The sequence below is a fragment of the Oncorhynchus kisutch genome, linkage group LG29 (genome assembly GCF_002021735.2).
Source record: "Oncorhynchus kisutch isolate 150728-3 linkage group LG29, Okis_V2, whole genome shotgun sequence".
Lineage (NCBI taxonomy): Eukaryota > Metazoa > Chordata > Actinopteri > Salmoniformes > Salmonidae > Oncorhynchus > Oncorhynchus kisutch.
Genome location: NC_034202.2, coordinates 22,879,106 through 22,902,150, shown reverse-complemented (window position 1 = coordinate 22,902,150; position 23,045 = coordinate 22,879,106). Strand labels below are relative to the sequence as shown.

Genomic DNA, 23,045 nt, shown 5'->3' with positions numbered 1-23,045 from the left:
TATTATGGCCCATTCCTCCATGCAGATCTCCTCTAGAGCAGTGATGTTTTGGGGCTGTTGCTGGGCAACACAGACTTTCAACTCCCTCCAAATATTTTCTATGTGGTTGAGATCTGGAGACTGGCTATGCCACTCCAGGACCTTGAAATGCTTCTTACGAAGCCACTCCTTCGTTGCCCGGGCGGTGTGTTTGGGATCATTGTCATGCTGAAAGACCCAGCCACGTTTCATCTTCAATGCCCTTGCTGATGGAAGGAGGTTTTCACTCAAAATCTCACGATACATGGCCCCATTCATTCTTTCCTTTACACGGATCAGTCGTCCTGGTCCCTTTGCAGAAAAACAGCCCCAAAGCATGATGTTTCCACCCCCATGCTTCACAGTAGGTATGGTGTTCTTTGGATGCAACTCAGCATTCTTTGTCCTCCAAACACGACGAGTTGAGTTTTTACCAAAAAGTTATACACGTCTGGCACTGCAGGATTTGAGTCCCTGGCGGCGTAGTGTGTTACTGATGGTAGGCTTTGTTACTTTGGTCCCAGCTCTCTGCAGGTCATTCGCTAGGTCCCCCCGTGTGGTTCTGGGATTTATGCTCACCGTTCTTGTGATCATTTTGACCCCACGGGGTGAGATCTTGCGTGGAGCCCCAGATCGAGGGAGATTATCAGTGGTCTTGTATGTCTTCCTTCCTAATAATTGCTCCCACAGTTGATTTCTTCAAACCAAGCTGCTTACCTATTGCAGATTCAGTCTTCCCAGCCTGGTGCAGGTCTACAATTTTGTTTCTGGTGTCCTTTGACAGCTCTTTGGTCTTGGCCATAGTGGAGTTTGGAGTATGACTGTTTGAGGTTGTGGACAGGTGTCTTTTATACTGATAACAAGTTCAAACAGGTGCCATCAATACAGGTAACGAGTGGAGGACAGAGGAGCTTCTTAAAACCTGTTGGCACCACACGTCCCGCTAGGGCACCTTCCCCCACTGCTCAACTGACACAGTAGCGCACAGAACGCAAAAAATATTCTTAGAAATATTTAACCTCCACACATTAACAAGTCCAATAGCTCAAATGAAAGATAAACACCTTGTTCATCTAGCCACCAAGTCAGATTTCTAAAATGTTTTACGGCGAAAACATAGCACATATTTATGTCAAACCACCACCAAAGATAGGCTAATTTACATAGCCATTTTGTAGAACAATAGATGCAATCACAAAAGCAGGATTAAAAGTAAAATAATTCACTAACCTTTTGAAAATCTTCATCAGATGACAGGAATAGGACATGTTATACAGTACATTTATGTTTTTTTCAATAATATGCTAATTATATCCATAAATCACGGTTTACATAGAAGGCCATGGCTAAAAAATGCTACAACAATGCCTGGAGAAATTATGGTAACTCTGCCAGATAACAGAAATATACATCATAAACGTTGACTAAATATACATGTTCTACATATACTTAGAAAGATACACTTCTTCTTAATAAAACAGCTGTGTTACATTTATTTTTAACTTTACAGATTTCGTTCACTAGGCTATAATGTGAGTCGGCGCTCAGGAATTAGCATTTTGGCTCCTCTATCTCGGAGTCCACAGAAACCCAAATTTAACACATAAATGTTCCCTTACCTTTGCTGTTCTTCCATCAGAAGACCTGGAAGGGTTTATACTTACCAAAAACAGCTTTAGTTTTGAAGTCTGTGTCTTTCGGTTATCAAACACGACATATTTCGGTTGAAATGCAGCCAAAAAGTAAAGTTAGTTCGCACCAAAACGTCGAAATTACATATTATATGTCGACTAAACTTGTCAAACTTGGTTCAGAACACAGCGTTAGCATGCTATATAGCTTCACCGCAATTCTCAGGACAAAGAGAAACACACGCATCGTTTAATCAATCTTGAAAGAAAGACACCACAGGCGCAGAATGCGCGTGAGAGTAACCTGTTTTCTCGCGCGACCGAAAGGATTCGGCCCGTCATTACTCTCGTGAGCACGCGATTCACACAATGAGAAGCCCCATTGAAAGCGGACACCGCGCTGAAGGCATAGGAACTGTTCCCAGGACTGTAGGTGCTTGGGAAGGGTGGGGGCGATGACGTCAAAGTTGGGCCAACTTTTTGGATGACAAGAGAGAGTTTGGGAGAATGAGTGCCCTGAGAGTTCTGCTTTACTTACAGACATAATTTAAACGGTTTTAGAAGCTTTAGAGTGTTTTCTATTCAATAATAATTTTTTAATTGCATATATTAGCAATTTTTGACAGATTTTTTTTCTGTTTACCATGGGCACGCAATCACCCCAAAGAGGGCAGTAATCACCCCTATCCCCAACAGGATTTATTAATTAAAGAAGAAGTTACAGGTCTGTGAGAGCCAGAAATCTTGCTTGTTTGTAGGTGACCAAATACTTATTTTCCACCATAATTTGCAAATAAATCATTAAAAATTCTCCAATGTGGGTTTCTGGATTTTGTCTATGTCTATGTCTGTCATAGTTGAAGTGTACCTATGATGAAAATTACAGGCCTCTCATCTTTTTAAGTGGGAGAACTTGCACAATTGGTGGCTGACTAAATACTTTTTTGCTCCACTGTATATGGGTAGCCATATACAACCCCCCCCCCCCACACATACACACAATAAAGCCAAATGTATTTTCTACAAACATTTTCACTTTTAATCACAAAAAATATTTCCTCTGAGTGTTACTATGGTTACCTGTTTTCCCGTATTTCCCGTGAGTGTTACTATGGTTACCTGTTTGCCCGTTTCAGATCGTTGACGAACTCGGCACTCTGCTGGTGGCGGACCTCGCTACTCTTGGTTAGTCTTTCCAGCGCTGCCACTAGCTCCTGGACACGCCCCTTTAGCTTCTTCTCCCTGAGACACACACACGGGATGAGTCAGGAACACACACACACACATAGCAGATAGACAGACATCCACACAGAGATACACATGCACACACAGTGCGTTGGGTTTTTTACCGTCTCAGTGCGTTGGTGAGCTCTGCTGCCAGGTCGCTATCATTCAGTGTCCTCAGGTCTGATAGGCTGATGGTCGGAGAGTCTCCACAATCCTGGAACATAACAACACCTTGAAGAGCTGGTCTACAACCATACAGTGCTAATACTAACCATTATCATACTACTCCTGGTGAACTGATGGGCTGAGGTGATTAGGCTGCCTACAGATCAAACACTTAAGCATAATTAACGGTGGTGTAGTCAATCGACTGCTCTTCCCTCTGCCAGCCTCTAGCTGACTCAACATTTAACCAGTCAACTTCTAGTAAGTCTTTGTTTTCATTTTCAAAAATCCGCTGGAGCTGACATGCTTGATCCATTTTTGCTGCAGCTCTCGCTCCCGTTTTCTGAATCATTAACTCTTATTTTTTACGTAACGATTATATCTGGGACTATTCCCAAGGTTTGGAAGGCGGCCCATGTACTCCCGCTTAACAAAGGTGGTGGCCCTTGTGATCTAAATATATACATATATATATATATATATATATATACACACACACAGACACAGTTGAAGTCGGAGGTTTACATACAACTTAGCCAAATACATTTGAACTCAAGTTTTCACAATTCCTGACATTTAATACTAGTAAAAATCCCATGTCTTAGGTCAGTTAGGATCACCACTTTACTTTATGAATGTGAAATGTCAGAATAATAGTAGAGAGAATTATTTCTTTCAGCTTTTATTACTTTCATCATATTCCCAGTGCACCAGTCCCTCCTGCAGCAAAGCACCCCCACAACATGATGCTGCCACCCTGTGCACCCCACTTTTTTTCTGATGTCTTGGCTGATTTCTTTTGATTTTCCCATGATGTCAAGCAAAGAGGCACTGAGTTTGAAGGTAGGCCTTGAAATACATCCACAGGTACACCTCCAATTGACTCAAATTATGTCAATTAGCCTATCAGAAGCTTCTAAAGCCATGACATAATTTTCCACAATTCTCCAAGCTGTTTAAAGGCACAGTCAACTAAGTGTATGTAAACTTCTGACCCACTGAATTATAAGTGAAATAATCTGTCTGTAAATAATTGTTGGAAAAATGACTTGTGTCCTAAACGACTTGCCAAAGTAGTTTGTTAACAAGACTTTTGTGGAGTGGTTGAAAAACAAGTTTTTTATGACAACAACCTAACTGTATGTAAACTTCCGACTTCAACTGTATATATATACAGTTATATCGCTGCAACTATATGCAGACTGTAACTACCAATTGGATATCAAAATGCTTATCCCTTTTCTCCCCAATTTCGTAAAAAAAAAATGTTTCCCCCCTTTTTCCCCCCCAATTTCGTGATATCCAATTGGTAGTTACAGTCTTGTCCATCGCTGCAACTCCCATATGGACTCGGGTATAGGCAAATGTTGAGAGCCCTGCATCCTCCAAAACACGACTGCCAAACCGCACTGCTTCTTGACACATTGCTCGCTTAACCTGGAAGCCAGCCACACCAATATGTCGGAGGAAACACAGTACACCTGGCGACCGTGTCAGCGTGCATGCGCCTGACCCGCCACAGGAGTTGCTAGAGAGCGATGGGACAAGGACATCCCGGCTGGCCAAACCCTCCCCTAACCCAGACGATGCTGGGCCAATTGTGCGCCACCTCATGGGTCTCCCGGTTGCAACACAGCCTGGAATCGAACCAGAATCTGTAGTGACACAGTTAGCACTGTGTTGCAGTGCCTTAGACAGCTGCACCACTCAGGAGGCCCTGATCTAAATAATACAAAAATTACCCTAGCTAAAATATTAGATTCCTTGATTAATTCCCAGCTAAGAGCTTTATTTTCTTTGAAATGTACATCAGTCGGGTTTTAGACCAGGTCTTAGCACTATCTCTGCTGCATCTCTAGTTATAAATGATGTGGTTAATTGTATGGATAAAAGACAACATTGTGTTCTTCCCTCTTCATTGACCTGCCAAAGGCTTTCGATACAGATCACTCACTGCTAATTCAGAGGCTTCCCTCAATTGGCCTAGACCAGGCTGTATGTAAAAGGTAAAACAATTTACTTGACAGATAGAACTCAATGTACAGTACTATATATCTACTGATGGTGTTGAATCAGGTTTCCTGGATATTACAAAAGGTGTCCCGCAGGGGTCGATTCTGGGTCCTGCACTTTTTACTGTTTACATTAACAATATCGACTGGTCTGTAAAAAATTGTAACCTGCACTTTTATGCCGATGATACTGTTGTGTATACTATTGCCCCCATGGTTGACCAGGCTCTATCTCAACTACAGTCTGCCGTCATTGTATTACAGAAAAACTTTCTTGACCTGGAATTAGTACTGAATGCAGATAAAACTATGTTGTTCTCTAGAGCGCATCAAAATAAGTCTGATGATATAAGCATGTGTACTTTGGATGGTGTCCATATTGATCGTGTCCCTGCTAACAAATAACTGGGCATCTGGATAGGTGAAAAGCTGTCTTTTAAAAAGCATATTGATGAGTCTCTTCTATAGGAATATGTCCTGCCTCTCGCTAAATAGTAGAAAGCAGATTATTCAGTTTAAATTCCTATCAGTCCTAGACTATAGCGACATCTATATGTTCGCAGCTGCCACTACATTAAAGCCATCAGATGCAGTTTATCATAGCGCACTGCGCTTTATGACGGGCACCAATTTTAGTACTCATTACTGGATTCTCTACCAGAAAGTTGGTTGGCCCTCTTCGATGTCACGTAGGTTGATACATTGCTATCTTTTAAATTATATAGCCCTTTTACAAAAAGTCCCACTGTACCAAACATCATCACTAGACATACAAGTTATCACACCTGGTCTCAGGGATGGTTAACTCTAGAAATTCCTTTGGTCTCTACTGAGATAACTAGAAGCTGATTTACGTTTTTTTGCACCTTATTTGTTGAACAATCTTCAAAACGTTCTAAAATGAGAATAGCAAAATTATTATAGCAAAATTATGAAAGCCAACGGGACAATATTCTAAAACACAGTTGTGCGTACACGTTTTGGACTCTGATCAGCGCTTTACAGTGATTAAGTTAACAAAGATCCCTTTATAATAACACATTCCATCATCGCATTTGCCTAATGGCATACAGTTCAGCAGAAGCGTTTTTACGATTTACACACGGGGGGAGGGGCCTTTTATAAACGCATTTCATGCAATTCTACGTCATTTAGGCTAAATGAATATTTTTTACACTACGCAAAGGACCTAAATGAGTGGCTACTCTTGACACTGTCAACCAAATTAAAAAAACTACCTCGGCCCGATTTCCAAAAAGCATTCATTGTCATTAACTTAGCCTTAAGATGTTTTTGGGAAACCGGGCCTTGGTCTTGACCTGGCCCAGGTCCAATAAAAATAAAGGAGACACAGATTGTACAACATTAGGAGGAAATATATAAATATTATAGGCTACAAAAGCAACATTCCAGTGGCACTGACTCACACAATTATGAAGACAGCATGAATATGCGTAGCCTAGGCTTCTCACCGTACCAGTGATGGTCTCAAGATAGGCCTGAGTTACTTAAAAACAGTGCTGTTCTTCAGAGTATTTCCAGCAATTGTATTCTGATATTTGCAAAAGGCCTTTAGTCATTCACTGACAGCGCAAAGATAAATAAAATCTATAGAAATAGAATGCATAGAACGAAAGTGCCCATTCAAGTCAGAACTGACAACCATTTTGAGCATACCCATGAGATTTGTTGACGCTGAGAACAGAATATATATACATTTTGAAATAACATTCTTAGAACGTTCTTTGACTGTTTCCTGTGTTTTTTATGGAAAGTTTTCTTAATGTTTGAGAACCGGACTTGAAATTGAACCATGAGGAAACATAATGCTAAAGTACTGGAATTCCTACAGAAGAACATTGTTTCTCAACATTCTTTGAATGTTCTGAGAACTTAAAAAAATAACCATGAGAAACCTGTATAAAATGTTATGGGAAAGTTTTATACAAAATGGCCATAGGACAACCACGCTTTTAGCAAACTCTAAGAAACATATGGTTCTCAGAACACAGTGGTGGAAAAAGTACCCAATTGTGATACTTGAGTAAAAGTATAGATACCCTAATAGAAAGTTACTCAAGTAAAAGTCAGCCAGTAAAATACTACTTGAGTAAAAGTCTAAAAGTATTTGGTTTTAAATATACTTCAGTATCAATATTAAATGTAATTGCTAAAATATACTTAAATATAAAAAAAATCCTTATATTAAGCAAAATATTAAAATTTTTCTTGTTTTTTAAATTTACAGATAGCAAGGGGAACACTCCAACACTATGACATTATTTACAAAAGATGCATTTGTGTTTAGAGTCTGCCAGCCCAGAGGCAGTAGAGATGACCAAGTGTTAGCTTGATAAGTGAGTGAATTTGACAATTATTCTGTCCTGCTAAGCATTCAAAATGTAACGAGTACTTTTGGTTGTCAGGGAAAATGTATGGAGTAAAATCTTCAATATTTTCTTCAGGAATGTAGTGAAGTAAAAGTAAAAGCTGTAAAAATATGAATAGTAAAGTAAAGTACAGATACTACTAAAGTAGTACTTTAAAGTATTTTTACTTCAGTACTTTACACCACTGTCAGAACGTTATGTGCTAGCTGGGTTCTATGGATAATATTTCTGTTGCCACAACACAACAAGCCATTCAATATTTGGCATGTGTACTGCCCACATTAAGGTAGTGTTCAGACAGGAGTAATTATACAATTTTGGAAAAATTATTTACATTTATCAGGGGGTGCTGCAACACATTCAACGCCTGTACTTCCTGTGACTGTGCGATTTGGAGAAGCTAATCTGATCCTAGATCTGTGGTTAGGGGCAACTTTTATCTCAAGCTGTCACATGCAGTAAAAAGCTTGGTCTTATAGGTGGCAGCACTACCACCAACCCAGGGGAGAACGACTGCCCCCTCTCATTGAAACCATGAAGTTCAAGGCCTTCCAGTGTACTGCAGGCTGTTGTTTCCAGAAAGCAGGGTCCCCCACTATAATGAATAGGAAAATGGCAATCTTCGTGGTAAATATTAGTGTAAATAAAAACATTTTTAGAAGACAATCATGGTACCAATATGTGCTTATATTACACCAGATGTATGTCCTTGAAACTATTACTTTAAAATAGCACACACAGGATAATTTAACAGCTAATGGCAGCCTGCAGTACACCGGCCAGCTTTCAACTTGAGATACTCAATAAGAGGGGTCAGCACTGAACTAGCCTGCAATGTCACTTCCTGGACTAGCTCGAACTGTGCATGTTATGTCTACATAAAACTCCCCTTGAGACTTCAAACATGGTGTGACGTCTTCAATGGCTTCGTCCATTCATATAGTCAATGCTTCAACGACTTATCCCTTTGTATTGCCTTACACTTGGACTACAGAACAATACAGCTCGACTCACACTGGACAAGCATGTCAGAGTATTCATTGAGCATGCTACATGACTTATCGAGTTACAGGTATGCTGTCATACATTCAGGGCCTCCTATCCTGCTAGCCTGATTTGATTACAGGGCTGTTGATGGAGATTGGAACATGGCTTCCATTAAGGTAGTGGGGAAATGGATATAGGAAGAGACAATGGAGGAGGGGAAGATACTGGGAGATGCTGGTCAGTGTTGTGTGTGTGTGTGAGCGCGAGCGTGCACACGCGTGTTGGGTAATTGCCTTTGTGCTGTGTGCATTTTGCTTGATTAGGCTTGCAGTGTGTGTGTGTGTCACAAACATCCACCGCTCCAGGTGATGAATGGCTCTGATCATGGGCTCTGACAGAGCGGAATGATCTAACATAGTGTGTGTGAGTGAGAGTGAGAGAGAGCATGCATGAGTATACACTCCCCCACAGTGGGAGGTATGTGTGGCTATTAGAGTCTACCCCCGTGTGTGAAATACAATCAAACAGGCCATTTCTAGACCCTAACAATAAGAATTGGTCTGTAGATATAAAAGGTAGCTGGTTTGAAAGCAGGGGGGGGGTAGAATAATAGAGGCTGCTCTGTCTTTCACTCTGAAAAGCACTTGCATTTACAGATGGCCCTTTGATTGGCACATTCAACGCTGGTTGCTCCTAGCAACCGATGAGTAAGCCTTATTGAACAAACAGAGCTACGGGGATAGCAGGGAGAGCAGGGAGGGGGCTTGAGATTTAAGGTAGTGTTTGTATGTGTGTCTGCACGTAAAGCTGTAAGGGTGTGTGTTGGAATGTTGTGTGCATGCCAAGAGATGTGAAGTGCATGTGTGTGTTCACGTAATCCCTGTCCCAGCCGGGGGACATGGAAGGGCACTGTTATCGTATCCAGTGGATTACAAGGCTAATGTAGTGTCACAAGCATTGGAAGCTCAAGGCTGTGATCAGAGAGAAGCACACCTCTATTCTATTCCCTTTCTTAATCCTGGCACACACACAAATACACAACTGATCTCTGTCTATATGTATTAAAGAAATGGTCAGAAAAGACTATGGATGGTGTGAGGGGCTTAGTGCTCTGATATCTAATTGATCTCCCAGACCTCTTGGAGTTCAGGTAAAAAAGTCTTTGATAGTTTAGAATTGCACTTGGGACTCTGGAAGTCCTAATTGGTCTACTTTCTCTTCCCATCCTCTCAGTTTCTTCTCCTCTTATGCAGTACAGTATCTCACTCTCAGACTTCACCTCCATTTGCCTTGCTTCCTCCTCTCTTTTCCTTTCTTGTACTCACCATTCTCTTTTATTTCCCCCTTCTTCCACTTTTCCTCCCTCTCAATACTCTTAAGTCCATTCTTGTACTCTCCCCATCTCCGGGTTTATTTTTTTTTATCTCTGTCACTGTGTGTATACAGTAGGACTCTCACAGACACACAGTGGCCCCTTCTCTAGGGCCACATCTCAGAGTACAGACAGACAGCTCCCCAGAGGAGAACCCCAACAGACTGAGAAAGTCTGAAGTAGAGACTTCTAGTGTGCAACTGCCAACCTTTCAGAGTGACAGGCCCTCTCAGCTTTAGGACTGTTGTGTATGGGGGCTCAGAAAAGAAGCACTCATTCCAGGAGCCAAATATATACAGGCTGACAAGGTGTGAGGAAGATGGAGGAGGAAGAATGGGGGCAACAAGACAGAGGAGGGAGAGAGAGGGAAATGGGGGAGAGATACACTCCAACGAGAGGAGATCGAGAGAGACAGAGAGAGAGAGACTCCAAAGAGAGGAGAGAGAGAAGGGAGTGGACAGAGCTGTGACTCAGGGGGGGTGTTTGGGCCAAGTGTGTGTGCATGCGTGTGTGTTGTCCACACACCTTAGCGGCTTGGCTCTTGTCTTTACTACTACTCCCAGTGGAGCTGAGGGATCTCCTGCGCTGCTCCTGCTGCTCCTCCACTTCGGCCTTGAGGTGCTCGATGTGCACCAGGTAGGCCTGCTCCTGGGCCTCCCGCGTGCTCAGCCGCAGCTCCACTGCCTTCTTCTCCTTCTCCAGCAGGTAGAGCTGGGCCTTCAGCTCCGCCATCTCCTCCTGAGGGGGGAGGAAGGGTTAACAAGCTAATATAAACAAGCTACAAGTTATTCTTATCAAGCTATTCTTATCATATTGTAACCATATGGAAGAAAGGGAAAAAGGGAGGGAGGAAATAAGGATAGACACTGAGTATACCAAACATCAAAGCTCATTACCGTGCACTTTCACCACCCTGTGAAGTTCATCATAACTTATTTCATCTGTAGCCTAATAAACTGCATGCTTTCCCAAGTCGTGGTGGGAGGATCACACAGCATGTCATCACGTGACTCCAAGTTTACTTCCATATGACGGTTATTATATCGATATTTCTCACATAATTAATTTTCTTGACACAAAAAGATCCCACCTCGTGTAGTGTATTTTGTTTTGGCGACATTTGGAAAGTATACAGACACGGTTTCCAACAGGTCTGTTGTGACATTATTTACCCGACATGTACTTTACTCGCATAAAAAGGTTTGATGGAAACCGACAGTGACTCAATTAGCCCATATCTGTTTTGTTTTTTTAGATCGGTAAGTTAGTCTAGCGGCCAGCTATCTGCACTTGTAGTAATTGTGGTTGAATTAACAACCGGGGGGACCCCACTCTCACTCAGATATCATATTAAGAACTGCAAAAATGTCTCTCCACTACATGGCAAAATGAGTAGAATTGAATGAAAAGGCGTGTGTATGCTCTCCCTCCCACTCTCCTCGCGCTCCCTCCTTCTCCCTCCCTCTCCCTCTCACCTTCATGGCCATGAGCTCCTGCATCAGCACAGCGTTCTCCAGGTCCAGACGGTGCGTGTCTCCCCGGGGCTTGACCTCAAGGCTGAGGGGGTCGACGTGAACGCTCTCTAGCTCCAGCATGGTCAGCTTGACTGCCGCACGGTCATTCTTTAGCTGCTGCACGTAGTCTTTTAGTCGCTGTTCGTCCTCCTTGGAGAAGTCTGTGTCGCACGAGCTGGTCGTGGAACTGGTGGTGCTGCACACACACACACACACAAAGATACCATAAAATTTTGCTCTGTTGGGTGATAGCTAGCATCTAGAAAGTAGTCTTCATTTCCCCTTGAACAGTTAAGATCACAATTAGAGAAGCTAAACTGTTCCTAGATCTGTGCCTTGCGAGTCTGACACGGGAAGAAATTAAGTCACCAAATACTGTGTAGAAATCGTCCCAGATACTCTTTTTCCTGTTGTTTTTATTGAATATCCAAAACATACAATATACTGCAGTGAAGCTGCTCAACAACTACATCATACCAGTCATCCAACAGACTCCCCTTCAGAGCGACACACAGAAGCATCCAGGGTCAATGTAACAAACCTGTCTGATCAGGATGAACAATACCTGGTAAAACCCTTTTAATTCTGAGTGCTATGCATTTCACTAGTATCTTTGCATCACAACATTGAAGTGTAAGGGGCCTCCAGTTTTTTAGATAGACTGGGTCTTTATATTTGCCATCTGGGTCTTGTTTTAATAATAGAGAAATCAGACCTTCCTGCTGAGTACCTGACAGACTACCATTTCTAACAATGGAGCTTTAAGTATCTCAAAAAATACTTGATATACCTCTACCGGTATGCCATCAAGCCCTGGGGGTTTTCCAGGCTGAAAGAATTTAATAGCCTCAAAAAGTTCTTCCTCTGTAATTAGGCTTCGCACTGATATTTCTGCATATTTGTTCATTTTCGTATTTCTATTTATATTATTTGGAAAGAATTCCTTACCGTAATCTTCATTCAGTGGGAGAGGAGGAGACGGAAAAGAGAACATCTGCCTAAAATAATTAGCTTCCTCTTTTTAAATATCATTCAGAGAATCATAGATGACTCCATCTTCAGTAACAAGTTTCTGCAAATTATTTTTTGTTAGCATTCTTGTATTGGAGATTCAGGAAGAATTTTGGATCCACCTTCCTTGCGAATCATTCCTGACTATTTGCACATTCAGACCTACATTTTTGTTAATTAATATCGTCACACCTTTTGAGTTCCTTTGTCCACGATAGAAAATTATTTCACCACCCCATTCCTTTTCCCAAGCAATCTTCATCTAAGGTTGTATAGTGCGTTTCATGTAAATAGTTATATGTTGTATGTTATATTCCTTTTCTTTTAGCCATGTCTGCTCTTTTTTTATAATCTGCTAAACCGTTACAATTATAACTGGCTATACTTATTTCACCCCTTCCCATAACTAGATACTATTCTCAGTCTAAATTGACTGTCACGTTCTGACCTTAGTTCTTTTGTTATGTCTTTGTTTTAGTATGGTCAGGGTGTGAGTTGGGTGGGTAGTCTATGTTCTTTGTTCTATGTTGTGGTTTTGTGTTTGGCCTGGTATGGTTATCAATCAGAGGCAGGTGTCGTTCGTTGTCTCTGATTGAGAATCATACATAGGTAGCCTTTTCCCACCTGTGTGGTGTGGGTGATTATTTTCTGTTCTGTGTTTTCCTTTACCGTACAGGATTGTTCGTTTGTCGTTTTTCAGTGTTCAGTTGTTTATTCATTAAAGAATATGAACACTTACCACGCTACATCTTGGTCCTCTCCTCCCAACAGCCGTTACATTGACCATAATTAGTGCTTGTAAAGTTACTGCCATCAGAGGTATTATGATGGTCAAAATTAGAGCTTTCAAATGTCTGATATTTAGAATTCAAGAAATAGGTTCTAGCAATATTTGTTTTACTCCGTTGCCTATTTGCCTGTGAGCCAATGCCACAGATGTTATAAAATTGAGACAAGATATTATGTGTGTAGTAAATATGAGTAGGTTGATGTGTATGATATTGGATGAGATTTAGTGAGAGTGTGTACGATGTCTGTATAAGAGAAAGACTAATGTCTTGTGTCCAAATAAATATTTACTCCGCCAATTTGCATGATTGAGTGTCTATGTGTGTAACATAGACAACATAGACACTTTGATTGTTTTAACTCTTTGCTGTACATAGTGTCCTTGGGAGGCGATGATGAAAATTGCGCTGCAGTGGATACCACCTCTACCCTCCGTTCTGTTGGTGAATGTACAGTCACTAAAGAACAAACTGGACGAGCTCCAATCGAGACTATCCTATCAACGGGACCAAAAGAACTGTAATATTCTATGTTTCACAGAGTAGAATACATCTCGTTGGCTTTTCCATGCATCGTCAAGACTGGTCGGCAGCTTTCTTTTTATTTGCTAGTCTGAGATATGGCTTTTTCTTTGCAACTCTGCCTAGAAGGACCAGCATCCCGGAGTCGCCTCTTCACTGTTGACGTTGATACTGGTGTTTTGCGGGTTCTATTTAATGAAGCTGCCCGTTGAGGACATGTGAGGTGTTTGTTTTTCAAGCTAGACACTCCAATGTCCTTGTCCTTTTGCTCAGTTGTGCTCCAGGGCCTCCCACTCCTCCTTCTATTCTGGTTAGAGACAGTTTGCGCTGTTCTGTGAAGATTTTTCAAGCTAGACACTCCAATGTACTTGTCCTTTTGCTCAGTTGTGCTCCAGGGCCTCCCACCCACACACACAGCGTTGTACGAGATATTCAGTTTCTTGGCAATTTCTCGCATGGAATAGCCTTAATTTCTCAGAACAAAAAGAGACTGACGAGTTTCAAAAGAAAGTTATTTGTTTCTGGACATTTTGAGCCTGTAATCAAACCCACAAATGCTGATGCTCCAGATACTCAATTAGTCTAAAGAAGGCCAGTTTTATTGCTTCTTTAATCAAAACAACAGTTTTCAGCTGTACTAACATGATTGCAAAAGGTTGATTGCAAAAGGGTTTTCTAATGATCAATTAGCCTTTTAAATGATAAACTTGGATTAGCTAACACAATGTGCCATTGGAACACCGGAGTGATGGTGGCTGATAATGGGCCTCTGTATGCCTATGTACAGTGGGGCAAAAAAGTATTTAGTCAGCCACCAATTGTGCAAGTTCTCCCACTTAAAAAGATGAGAGAGGCCTGTAATTTTCATCATAGGTACACCTCAACTATGACAGACAAAATGAGAAAAAAAATCCAGAAAATCACATTGTAGGATTTTTTATGAATTTATTTGCAAATTATGGTGGAAAATAAGTATTTGGTCACCTACAAACAAGCAAGATTTCTGGCTCTCACAGACCTGTAACTTCTTCTTTAAGAGGCTCCTCTGTCCTCCACTCGTTACCTGTATTAATGGCACCTGTTTGAACTTGTTATCAGTATAAAAGACACCTGTCCACAACCTCAAACAGTCACACTCCAATCTCCACTATGGCCAAGACCAAAGAGCTGTCTCAGGACACCAGAAACAAAATTGTAGACCTGCACCAGGCTGGGAAGACTGAATCTGCAATAGGTAAGCAGCTTGGTTTGAAGAAATCAACTGTGGGAGCAATTACAAGGAAATGGAAGACATACAAGACCACTGATAATCTCCCTCGATCTGGGGCTCCATGCAAGATCTCACCCCGTGGGGTCAAAATGATCACAAGAACCTAGTGAATGACCTGCAGAGAGCTGGGACCAAAGTAACAAAGCCTACCATCAGTAACACACTACGCTGCCAGGGACTCAAATCCTGCAGTGCCAGACGTGTCCAGGCCCGTCTGAAGTTTGCTAGAGATCATTTGGATGATCCAGAAGAAGATTGGGAGAATGTCATATGGTCAGATGAAACCAAAATATAACTTTTTGGTAAAAACTCAACTCGTGTTTGGAGGACAAAGAATGCTGAGTTGCATCCAAAGAACACCATACCTACTGTGAAGCATAGATGTGGAAACATCATGCTTTGGGGCTGTTTTTCTGCAAAGGGATCAGGACGACTGATCCGTGTAAAGGAAAGAATGAATGGTGCCATGTATCATGAGATTTTGAGTGAAAACCTCCTTCCATCAGCAAGGTCAATGAAGATGAAACGTGGCTCGGTCTTTCAGCATGACAATGATCCCAAACACACTGCCCAGGCAATGAAGGAGTGGCTTCGTAAGAAGCATTTCAAGGTCCTGGAGTGGCCTAGCCAGTCTCCAGATCTCAACCCCATAGAAAATCTTTGGAGGGAGTTGAAAGTCCGTGTTGTCCAGCAACAGCCCCAAAACATCACTGCTCTAGAGGAGATCTGCATGGAGGAATGGGCCAAAATACCAAAATACGTTTTCTGTAAGTCTTCACCTCTGTCATTGCCAACAAAGGGTATATAACAAAGTATTGAGATAAACTTTTGTTATTGACCAAATACTTATTTTCTACCATAATTTGCAAATAAATTCATTAAAAATCCTACAATGTGATTTTCTGGATTTTTTTTCTAATTTTGTCTGTTATAGTTGAAGTGTACCTATGATGAAAATTACAGGCCTCTCTCATATTTTTAAGTGGGAGATCTTGCACAATTGGTGGCTGACTAAATACTTTTTTGCCCCACTGTAGATATTCCATCAAAAAATGTCCAGCTACAATAATAATTTACAACATTAACAATGTCTACACTGTATTTCTGATCAATTTGATGTTATTTTAATGGACAAAACTATTTGCTTTTCTTTCAAACAGAAGGACATTTCTCAGTGACCCCAAACTTTTGAACGGTAGTGTGGTATGAGGCAAGAGATTTTGTTGTAGGTAGAACGCATCGGAGTAGGAATATATTGCATTGACATGCACGACTCAGCCGTACTCTACACACACACCGTGCAGCATAACCAAGATATGCTTGTTTTGAGATCAAAGCGAGAGCTGCATGCAGCCATGTGTGCACATTTGTTCATCCTTTGCTAGTTAGTGAGTTATTAGTCCAATTATAGATCATTTGTAGTCCGCAATGGGGGAGTGATTGCTTCCTACAAGAGCACAAAACGTAAAAATGTCTAGACATCTTTGAAAAGTGAGTCTGGTAAAGACCTTTTTTTTGTCTTAAGGGGCAGTGTTGTATTTTGAGACCGGCTTGAATAAGCTAAGTAGCCAATAGGCAGAGGGTAACATCATTTGTCTGATTCTCTGTAATAAGGGTATGGGAATTATTATTGCATCAAACACGACAACAACATTTTCAGTCACCTCCTTGTCTGAAGGACAAGTGGATAAAAATCTTCATGTCAAGCACTGCATGTTTTTTCTCTCCTAAAAGTCATGGAATGTAGCCTACATTGAACATGACACATTGGCTGCTAATGTAGGCTGAATGATAGAACAGTTATTTCCATGTTAAATTGTTATGGGATGCAGTTTTCTCCATAGTTTTTTATGGTAGACCACTCTTGAAGGCCTACATTATGATCAAATAGCCACAGTTGCCTCCTTGACTACTGTCTGAAACGGTCATTTCAAGCGGGTACAGGCTTAGTGTGGCTAAAAGTTGCACAGAATTTTCACAACGTTCAAGTTGGCGCTCAGCAGACCTGGGGAAGGAACATTGGCTGCAGAACATACTATTTACCAAGTTTTAATCAATATTTTTCGTAGCTGACTATTTACCACTACAAACCGATAATTGCACCAAGAGCGCACTCAACAAGCTGTATAAGGCCATAAGCAAACAAGAAAACGCACACCCAGAGGCGGCACTTCTCGTGGCCAATGATTTTAATGAAGGAGAACTGAAATCTGTTTTACCTCAATTTTATATCAGCACGTCACCTGTGCAACTGGAAGCGACACAATTATACATCCCCTTTACTCCAAAGACAGAAACGCATACAAGGCTCTCCCTACCCTCCCTTTGGCAAATCTGACCATAACTCAAAACAGGAAGTACCAGCTCAATACCGAAGTGGCCCGACGAAGCAGATGCTAAGCTACAGGACTGTTTTGCACAAACTGGAATATGTTCCAGGATTCATCTGATAACATTGAAGAGTTACCACATCAGTCTCTTCATTAATAAGTGCATTGACGACGTCGTCCCCATATTGACCGTAAGTAAATAATATCCAGGCAACATCCACACTGAGCTAAAGGCTACAGCTGCCACTTTCAAGGTGCGGGACACTAATCCGGAAGCTTATAAGAAATCCAACTAATGACCTCCGACGAGCCAATATACAGGCAAAGCGTCAATACAGGACTACTACGCCGGCTCTGACGCTCGTCGGATGTGGCAGGACTTGCAAACTTACAAAGGGAAACCCAGCCGTGAACTGCACAGTGACGTGACCCTACCAGACAAGCTAAATGCCTTCTATGCCCGCATCTAAACTAGTAAAACTGAATCATGCATGAGAACCCCAGCTGTTCTGGACGACTTTGTGTCGTCCAGTTTCAACTGACCTGAGCCCTAGGACCATGCCCCAGGACTACCTGACATGATGACTCCTTGCTGTCCCCAGTCTACCTGGCCATGCTGCTGCTCCAGTTTCAACTTCCACCTGACTGTGCTGCTGCTCTAGTTTCAACTGTTCTGCCTTATTATTATTCGACCATGCTGGTCATTTATGAACATTGAACATCTTGACCATGTTCTGTTATAATCTCCACCCGGCACAGCCAGAAGAGGACTGGCCACCCCACATAGCCTGGTTCCTCTCTAGGTTTCTTCCTAGGTATTGGCCTTTCTAGGGAGTTTTTCCTAGCCACCGTGCTTCTCCACCTGCATTGCTTGCTGTTTGGGGTTTTAGGCTGGGTTTCTGTATAGCACTTTGAGATATCAGCTGATGTACGAAGGGCTATATAAATAAATTTGATTTGATTTGTGATCTCGCTCTCCGTAGCCTATGTGAGTAAGACCATAGAATAGGTTAACATTCACAAGGCCGCAGGGCCAGATGGATTACCAGGACAAGTACTCAGAGCATGCGCTGACCAGCTGGCTAGCGTCTTCACTGACATTTTCAACCTGTCCCTGGCCCAGTCTGTAATACCTACATGTTTCAAGCAGACCGTCATAGTCCCTGTGGCCAAGAAAGCTAAGGTAACCTGTCTAAATGACTGCCGACCCATAGCACTCACGTCTGTTGCCATGAAATGCTTTGAAAGGCTGATCATGGCTCACATCAATACCATTATCCCAGAAACCCACTCCAATTTGCATACCGCCCCAACAGATCAAAAGATGATGCAATCTCTATTGCACTCCACACTACCCTTTACCACCTGGACAAAAGGAACACCCATGTGAGAATGTTATTCATTGACAACAGCTCAGTGTTCAACACCATAGTGCCCTCAAAGCTCATTACTAAGCTACGGACCCTGGGACTAAACACCTCTCTCTGCAACTGGATCCGGAACTTCCTGATGGGCGGCCCCAGGTGGTAAGGGTAGGTAACGACACATCCGCCACGCTGATCCTCAACACGGGGGCCCCTCAGGGGTGGGTGCTCAGTCCCCTCCTGTACTCGCTGTTCACTCATGACTGCATGGCCAGGGCACGACTCCAACACCATCATCAAGTTTGCTGATGACACAACAGTGGTAGACCTGATCACAGACAAGAATGAGACAGCCTATAGGGAGGTCAGAGACCTGACCGCGTGGTGCAAGGACAATAACCTCTCCCTCAATGTGATTAAGACAAAGGAGATAATTGTGGACTACAGGAAAAGGAAGAGCACGCTTCTATTCTTATCGATGGGGCTGTAGTGGAGCAGGTTGAGAGCTTCAAGTTCCTTGGCGTCCAGTTCACCAACAAACTAACATTGTCCAAGCACACCAAGACAGTCGTGAAGAGGGCACGACAAAGCCTATTCCCCCTTAGGAGACTGAAAAGATTTGGCATGGGTCCTCAGATCATCAAAATGTTTTACAGCTGCACCATCGAGAGCATCCTGACGGGTTACATCATTGCCTGGTATGGTAACTGCTCGGCCTCAGACGAGGCAAGGTACTACAGAGTAGAGGTCGACCGATTAACTTCTTGGTGACAGGGGGCAGTATTTTCACGTCCGGATGAAATGCATGCCCAAATTCAACTGCCTGCTACTCATCTCCAGAAGATAAGATATGCATATTATTAGTATATTTGGATAAAAAAAACTCTGAAGTTTCTAAAACTGTTTGAATCATGTCTGTGAGTATAACAGAACTTATTTAGCAGACGAAACCCAGACGAAACCATTCAGATTTCATTTTTTTTGAGGTCACTCTCTTTTCAATGGGCTTTCATTGGGAATACAGATTTCTAAGGGACCTTCTTGCAGTTCCTATCGCTTCCACTGGATGTCAACAGTCTTTAGAAATTGGTTGAGGTTGAACGAGGGTAACTTGAAGTGTACTGTTAGATAGAGGCGAGTGACCAGAAAGTTAGCTACAGTTTGTTTTCCTCCTGTATTGAACACAGATCATCCCGTCTTCAATTTGATCGATTATTTACGTTACAAAATACCTCAAGTTGTATTACAAAAGTAGTTTGTAATGTTTTGTCAAAGTTTACAGGTAACTTTTGAGATATTTTGTAGTCACATTGCGCAAGTTGGAACTGGTGTTTTTCTGGATCAAACGTGCCAAATAAATGGACATTATGGATATATATTGACGGAATTAATCGAACAAGAGGACCATTTGTGATGTTTATGGGACATATTGGAGTGCCAACAAAAGAAGCTCGTCAAAGGTAAGGCATGAATTATATTTGTATTTCTGCATTTTGTGTCGCGCCTGCAGGGTTGAAATATGCTTCTCTCTCTTTGTTTACTATGGTGCTATCTATCCTCAGATAATAGCATAGTTTGCTTTCACCAAAAAGCCTTTTTGAAATCTAACATGTTGGCTGGATACACAACAAGTGTAGCTTTAATTTGCTATCTTGCATATATGATTTCATGAAAGTTAGATTTTTATAGTAATGTATTTGAATTTGGCGCTCTGCATTTTCACTGGCTTTTGGCCAGGTGGGACGGTAGCGTCCCACATATCCCAGAGAGGTTAATCGGAATGGCAGATTAATTAAGGGCGATTTCAAGTTTTCATAACAATCGGTAATCAGCATTTTTGGACACCGATTATGGCCGATTACATTGCACTCCACGAGGAGACTGCGTGGCAGGCTGACCACCTGTTATGTGAGTGCAGCAAGAAGCCAAGGTAAGTTGCTAGCTAGCATTAAACTTATCTCATAAAAAACAATCAATCTTAACATAATCACTAGTTAACTACACATGGTTGATGATATTACTAGATTATCTAGTTTGCCCTGTGTTGCATATATTCGATGCGGTGCCTGTTAATTTATCATCGAATCAATCTACTTCACCAAACGGGTGATGATTTAACAAGCGCATTCGCAAAAAAAGCACTGTCGTTGCACCAATGTGTACCAAATCATAAACATCAATGCCTTTCTTAAAATCAATACACAAGTATGTATTTTTTAAACCTGCATATTTAGCCTGCTAACAAGAATTTATTCTAACTATGGAAATTGTGTCATTTCTTTTGCGTTCTGTGCAAGCAGTCTGGGTATATGCAGCAGTTTGAGCTGCCTGGCTCGTTGCGAACTGTGTGAAGAATCATAATCAAATCAAATCAAATTGATTTATATAGCCCTTGTACATCAGCTGATATCTCAAAGTGCTGTACAGAAACCCAGCCTAAAACCCCAAACAGCAGGCAATGCAGGTGTAGAAGACCATTTCTTCCTAACAAAGACCGTAATTAATTTGCCAGAATTGTCCATAATTATGACAACATTGAAGGTTGTGCAATGTAACAGCAATATTTAGACTTAGGGATGCTACCGGTTAGATAAAATACGGAAAGGTTCCGTATTTCACTGAAAGAATAAACGTTTTGTTTTCGAAATGATAGTTACCGGATTTGACCATATTAATGACCTAATGCTCGTATTTCTGTGTGTGATTATATTATAATTAAGTCTATGATTTGATAGAGCAGTCTGAGCGGTGGTAGGCAGCAGCAGGCTCGTAAGCATTCATTCAAACAGCACTTTCCTGCATTTGCCAGCAGCACTTCGCTGTGCTTTAAGCATTGCGCTGTTTATGACTTCAAGCGTATCAACTCCTGAGATTAGGCTGGCAATACTATAGTGCCTATAAGAACATCCAATAGTCAAATGTATATGAAATACAAATGGTATAGAGAGAAATAGTCATATAATTTCTATATTAACTACAACCTTAAACGTCTTAACTGGGAATATTGAAGACTCATGTTAAAAGGACCCACCAGCTTGCATATGTTCTCATGTTCTGAGCAAGGAACATGGCGCATATTGCACTTTTACTTTCTTCTCCAACACTTTGTTTTTGCATTACTTAAACTAAATTGAACATGTTTCATTATTTATTTGAGACTAAATTGATTTTATTGATGTATTATATTAAGTTGAAATAAAAAGGTGTTCATTCATTATTGTTGTAATTGTCATTATTACAAATATACAGTGGGGAGAACAAGTATTTGATAAACTGCCGATTTTGCAAGTAATCCTACTTACAAAGCATGTAGAGGTCTGTAATTTTTATCATAGGTACACTTCAACTGTGTGAGACAGAATCTAAAACAAAAATCCAGAAAATCACATTGTATGATTTTTAAGTAATTCATTTGCATTTTATTGCATGACATAAGTATTTGATCACCTACCAACCAGTAAGAATTCCGGCTCTCACAGACCTGTTAGTTTTTCTTTAAGAAGCCTCCTGTTCTCCACTCATTACCTGTATTAACTGCACCTCTTTGAACTCATTACCTGTATAAAAGACACCTGTCCACACACTCAATCAAACAGACTCCAACCTCTCCACAATGGCCAAGACCAGAGAGCTGTGTAAGGACATCAGTGTTAAAATTGTAGACCTGCACAAGGCTGGGACGGGCTAAGGGACAATAGGCAAGCAGCTTGGTGAGAAGGCAACAATTGTTGGCGCAATTATTAGAAAATGGAAGAAGTTCAAGATGACGGTCAATCTGGAGAAGGTCTGTATGGAGGAGTGGGCCAAAATGTCTGCTGCAGTGTGTGCAAACCTGGTTAAGAACTACAGGAAACATATGATCTCTGTAATTGCAAACAAAGGTTTCTGTACTAAATATTAAGTTCTGCTTTTCTGATGTATCAAATACTTATGTCATGCAATAAAATGCTAATTACTTAAAAATCATACAATGTGATTTTCTGGATTTTTGTTTTAGATTCTGTCTCGCACATGATAAAAATTACAGACCTCTACATGCTTTGTAAGTAGGAAAACTTGCAAAATCAGCAGTGTATCAAATACTTGTTCTCCCCACTGTGTGTGTGTGTATATATATATATATATATATATATATAAAAATCGGCCGATTAATTGGTATCGGCTTTTTTTTTGGGGTCCTCCAATAATCGGTATCGGTCGACCTCTACTACAGAGGGTAGTGCGTACAGCCCAGTACATCACCGGGGCCAAGCTTCCTGGATCTTTATATTAGTCAGTGTCAGAGGAAGGCCCTAAAAAATTGTTAAAGACTCCAGCCACCCTAGTCATAGACTGTTCTTTCTGCTAGCGCACGGCAAATGGTACAGGAGCGCCAAGTCTAGGTCCAAGAGGCTTCTAAACAGCTTCTACCACCAAGCTATAAGACTCCTGAACAACTAATCAA

At 41.5% G+C, this 23,045-nt stretch overlaps 1 protein-coding gene across 3 annotated transcripts in view; it reads right to left on the bottom strand.

Moving 5' to 3' along the window:
- Positions 1 to 23,045, bottom strand: part of LOC109874406 (colorectal mutant cancer protein) — a 136,628-nt gene that overhangs the window by 1,728 nt on the left and 111,855 nt on the right. For all 3 annotated transcript variants that reach the window (XM_020466291.2, XM_031809220.1, XM_031809219.1), the window contains 4 exons: positions 11,278 to 11,512; positions 10,328 to 10,540; positions 2,999 to 3,090; positions 2,769 to 2,891 (listed from right to left, as the gene is read on the bottom strand). In XM_020466291.2, coding sequence (XP_020321880.2) covers positions 2,769 to 2,891; positions 2,999 to 3,090; positions 10,328 to 10,540; positions 11,278 to 11,512 — 663 coding nt within the window. The remainder of the gene's footprint in view (positions 1 to 2,768; positions 2,892 to 2,998; positions 3,091 to 10,327; positions 10,541 to 11,277; positions 11,513 to 23,045) is intronic.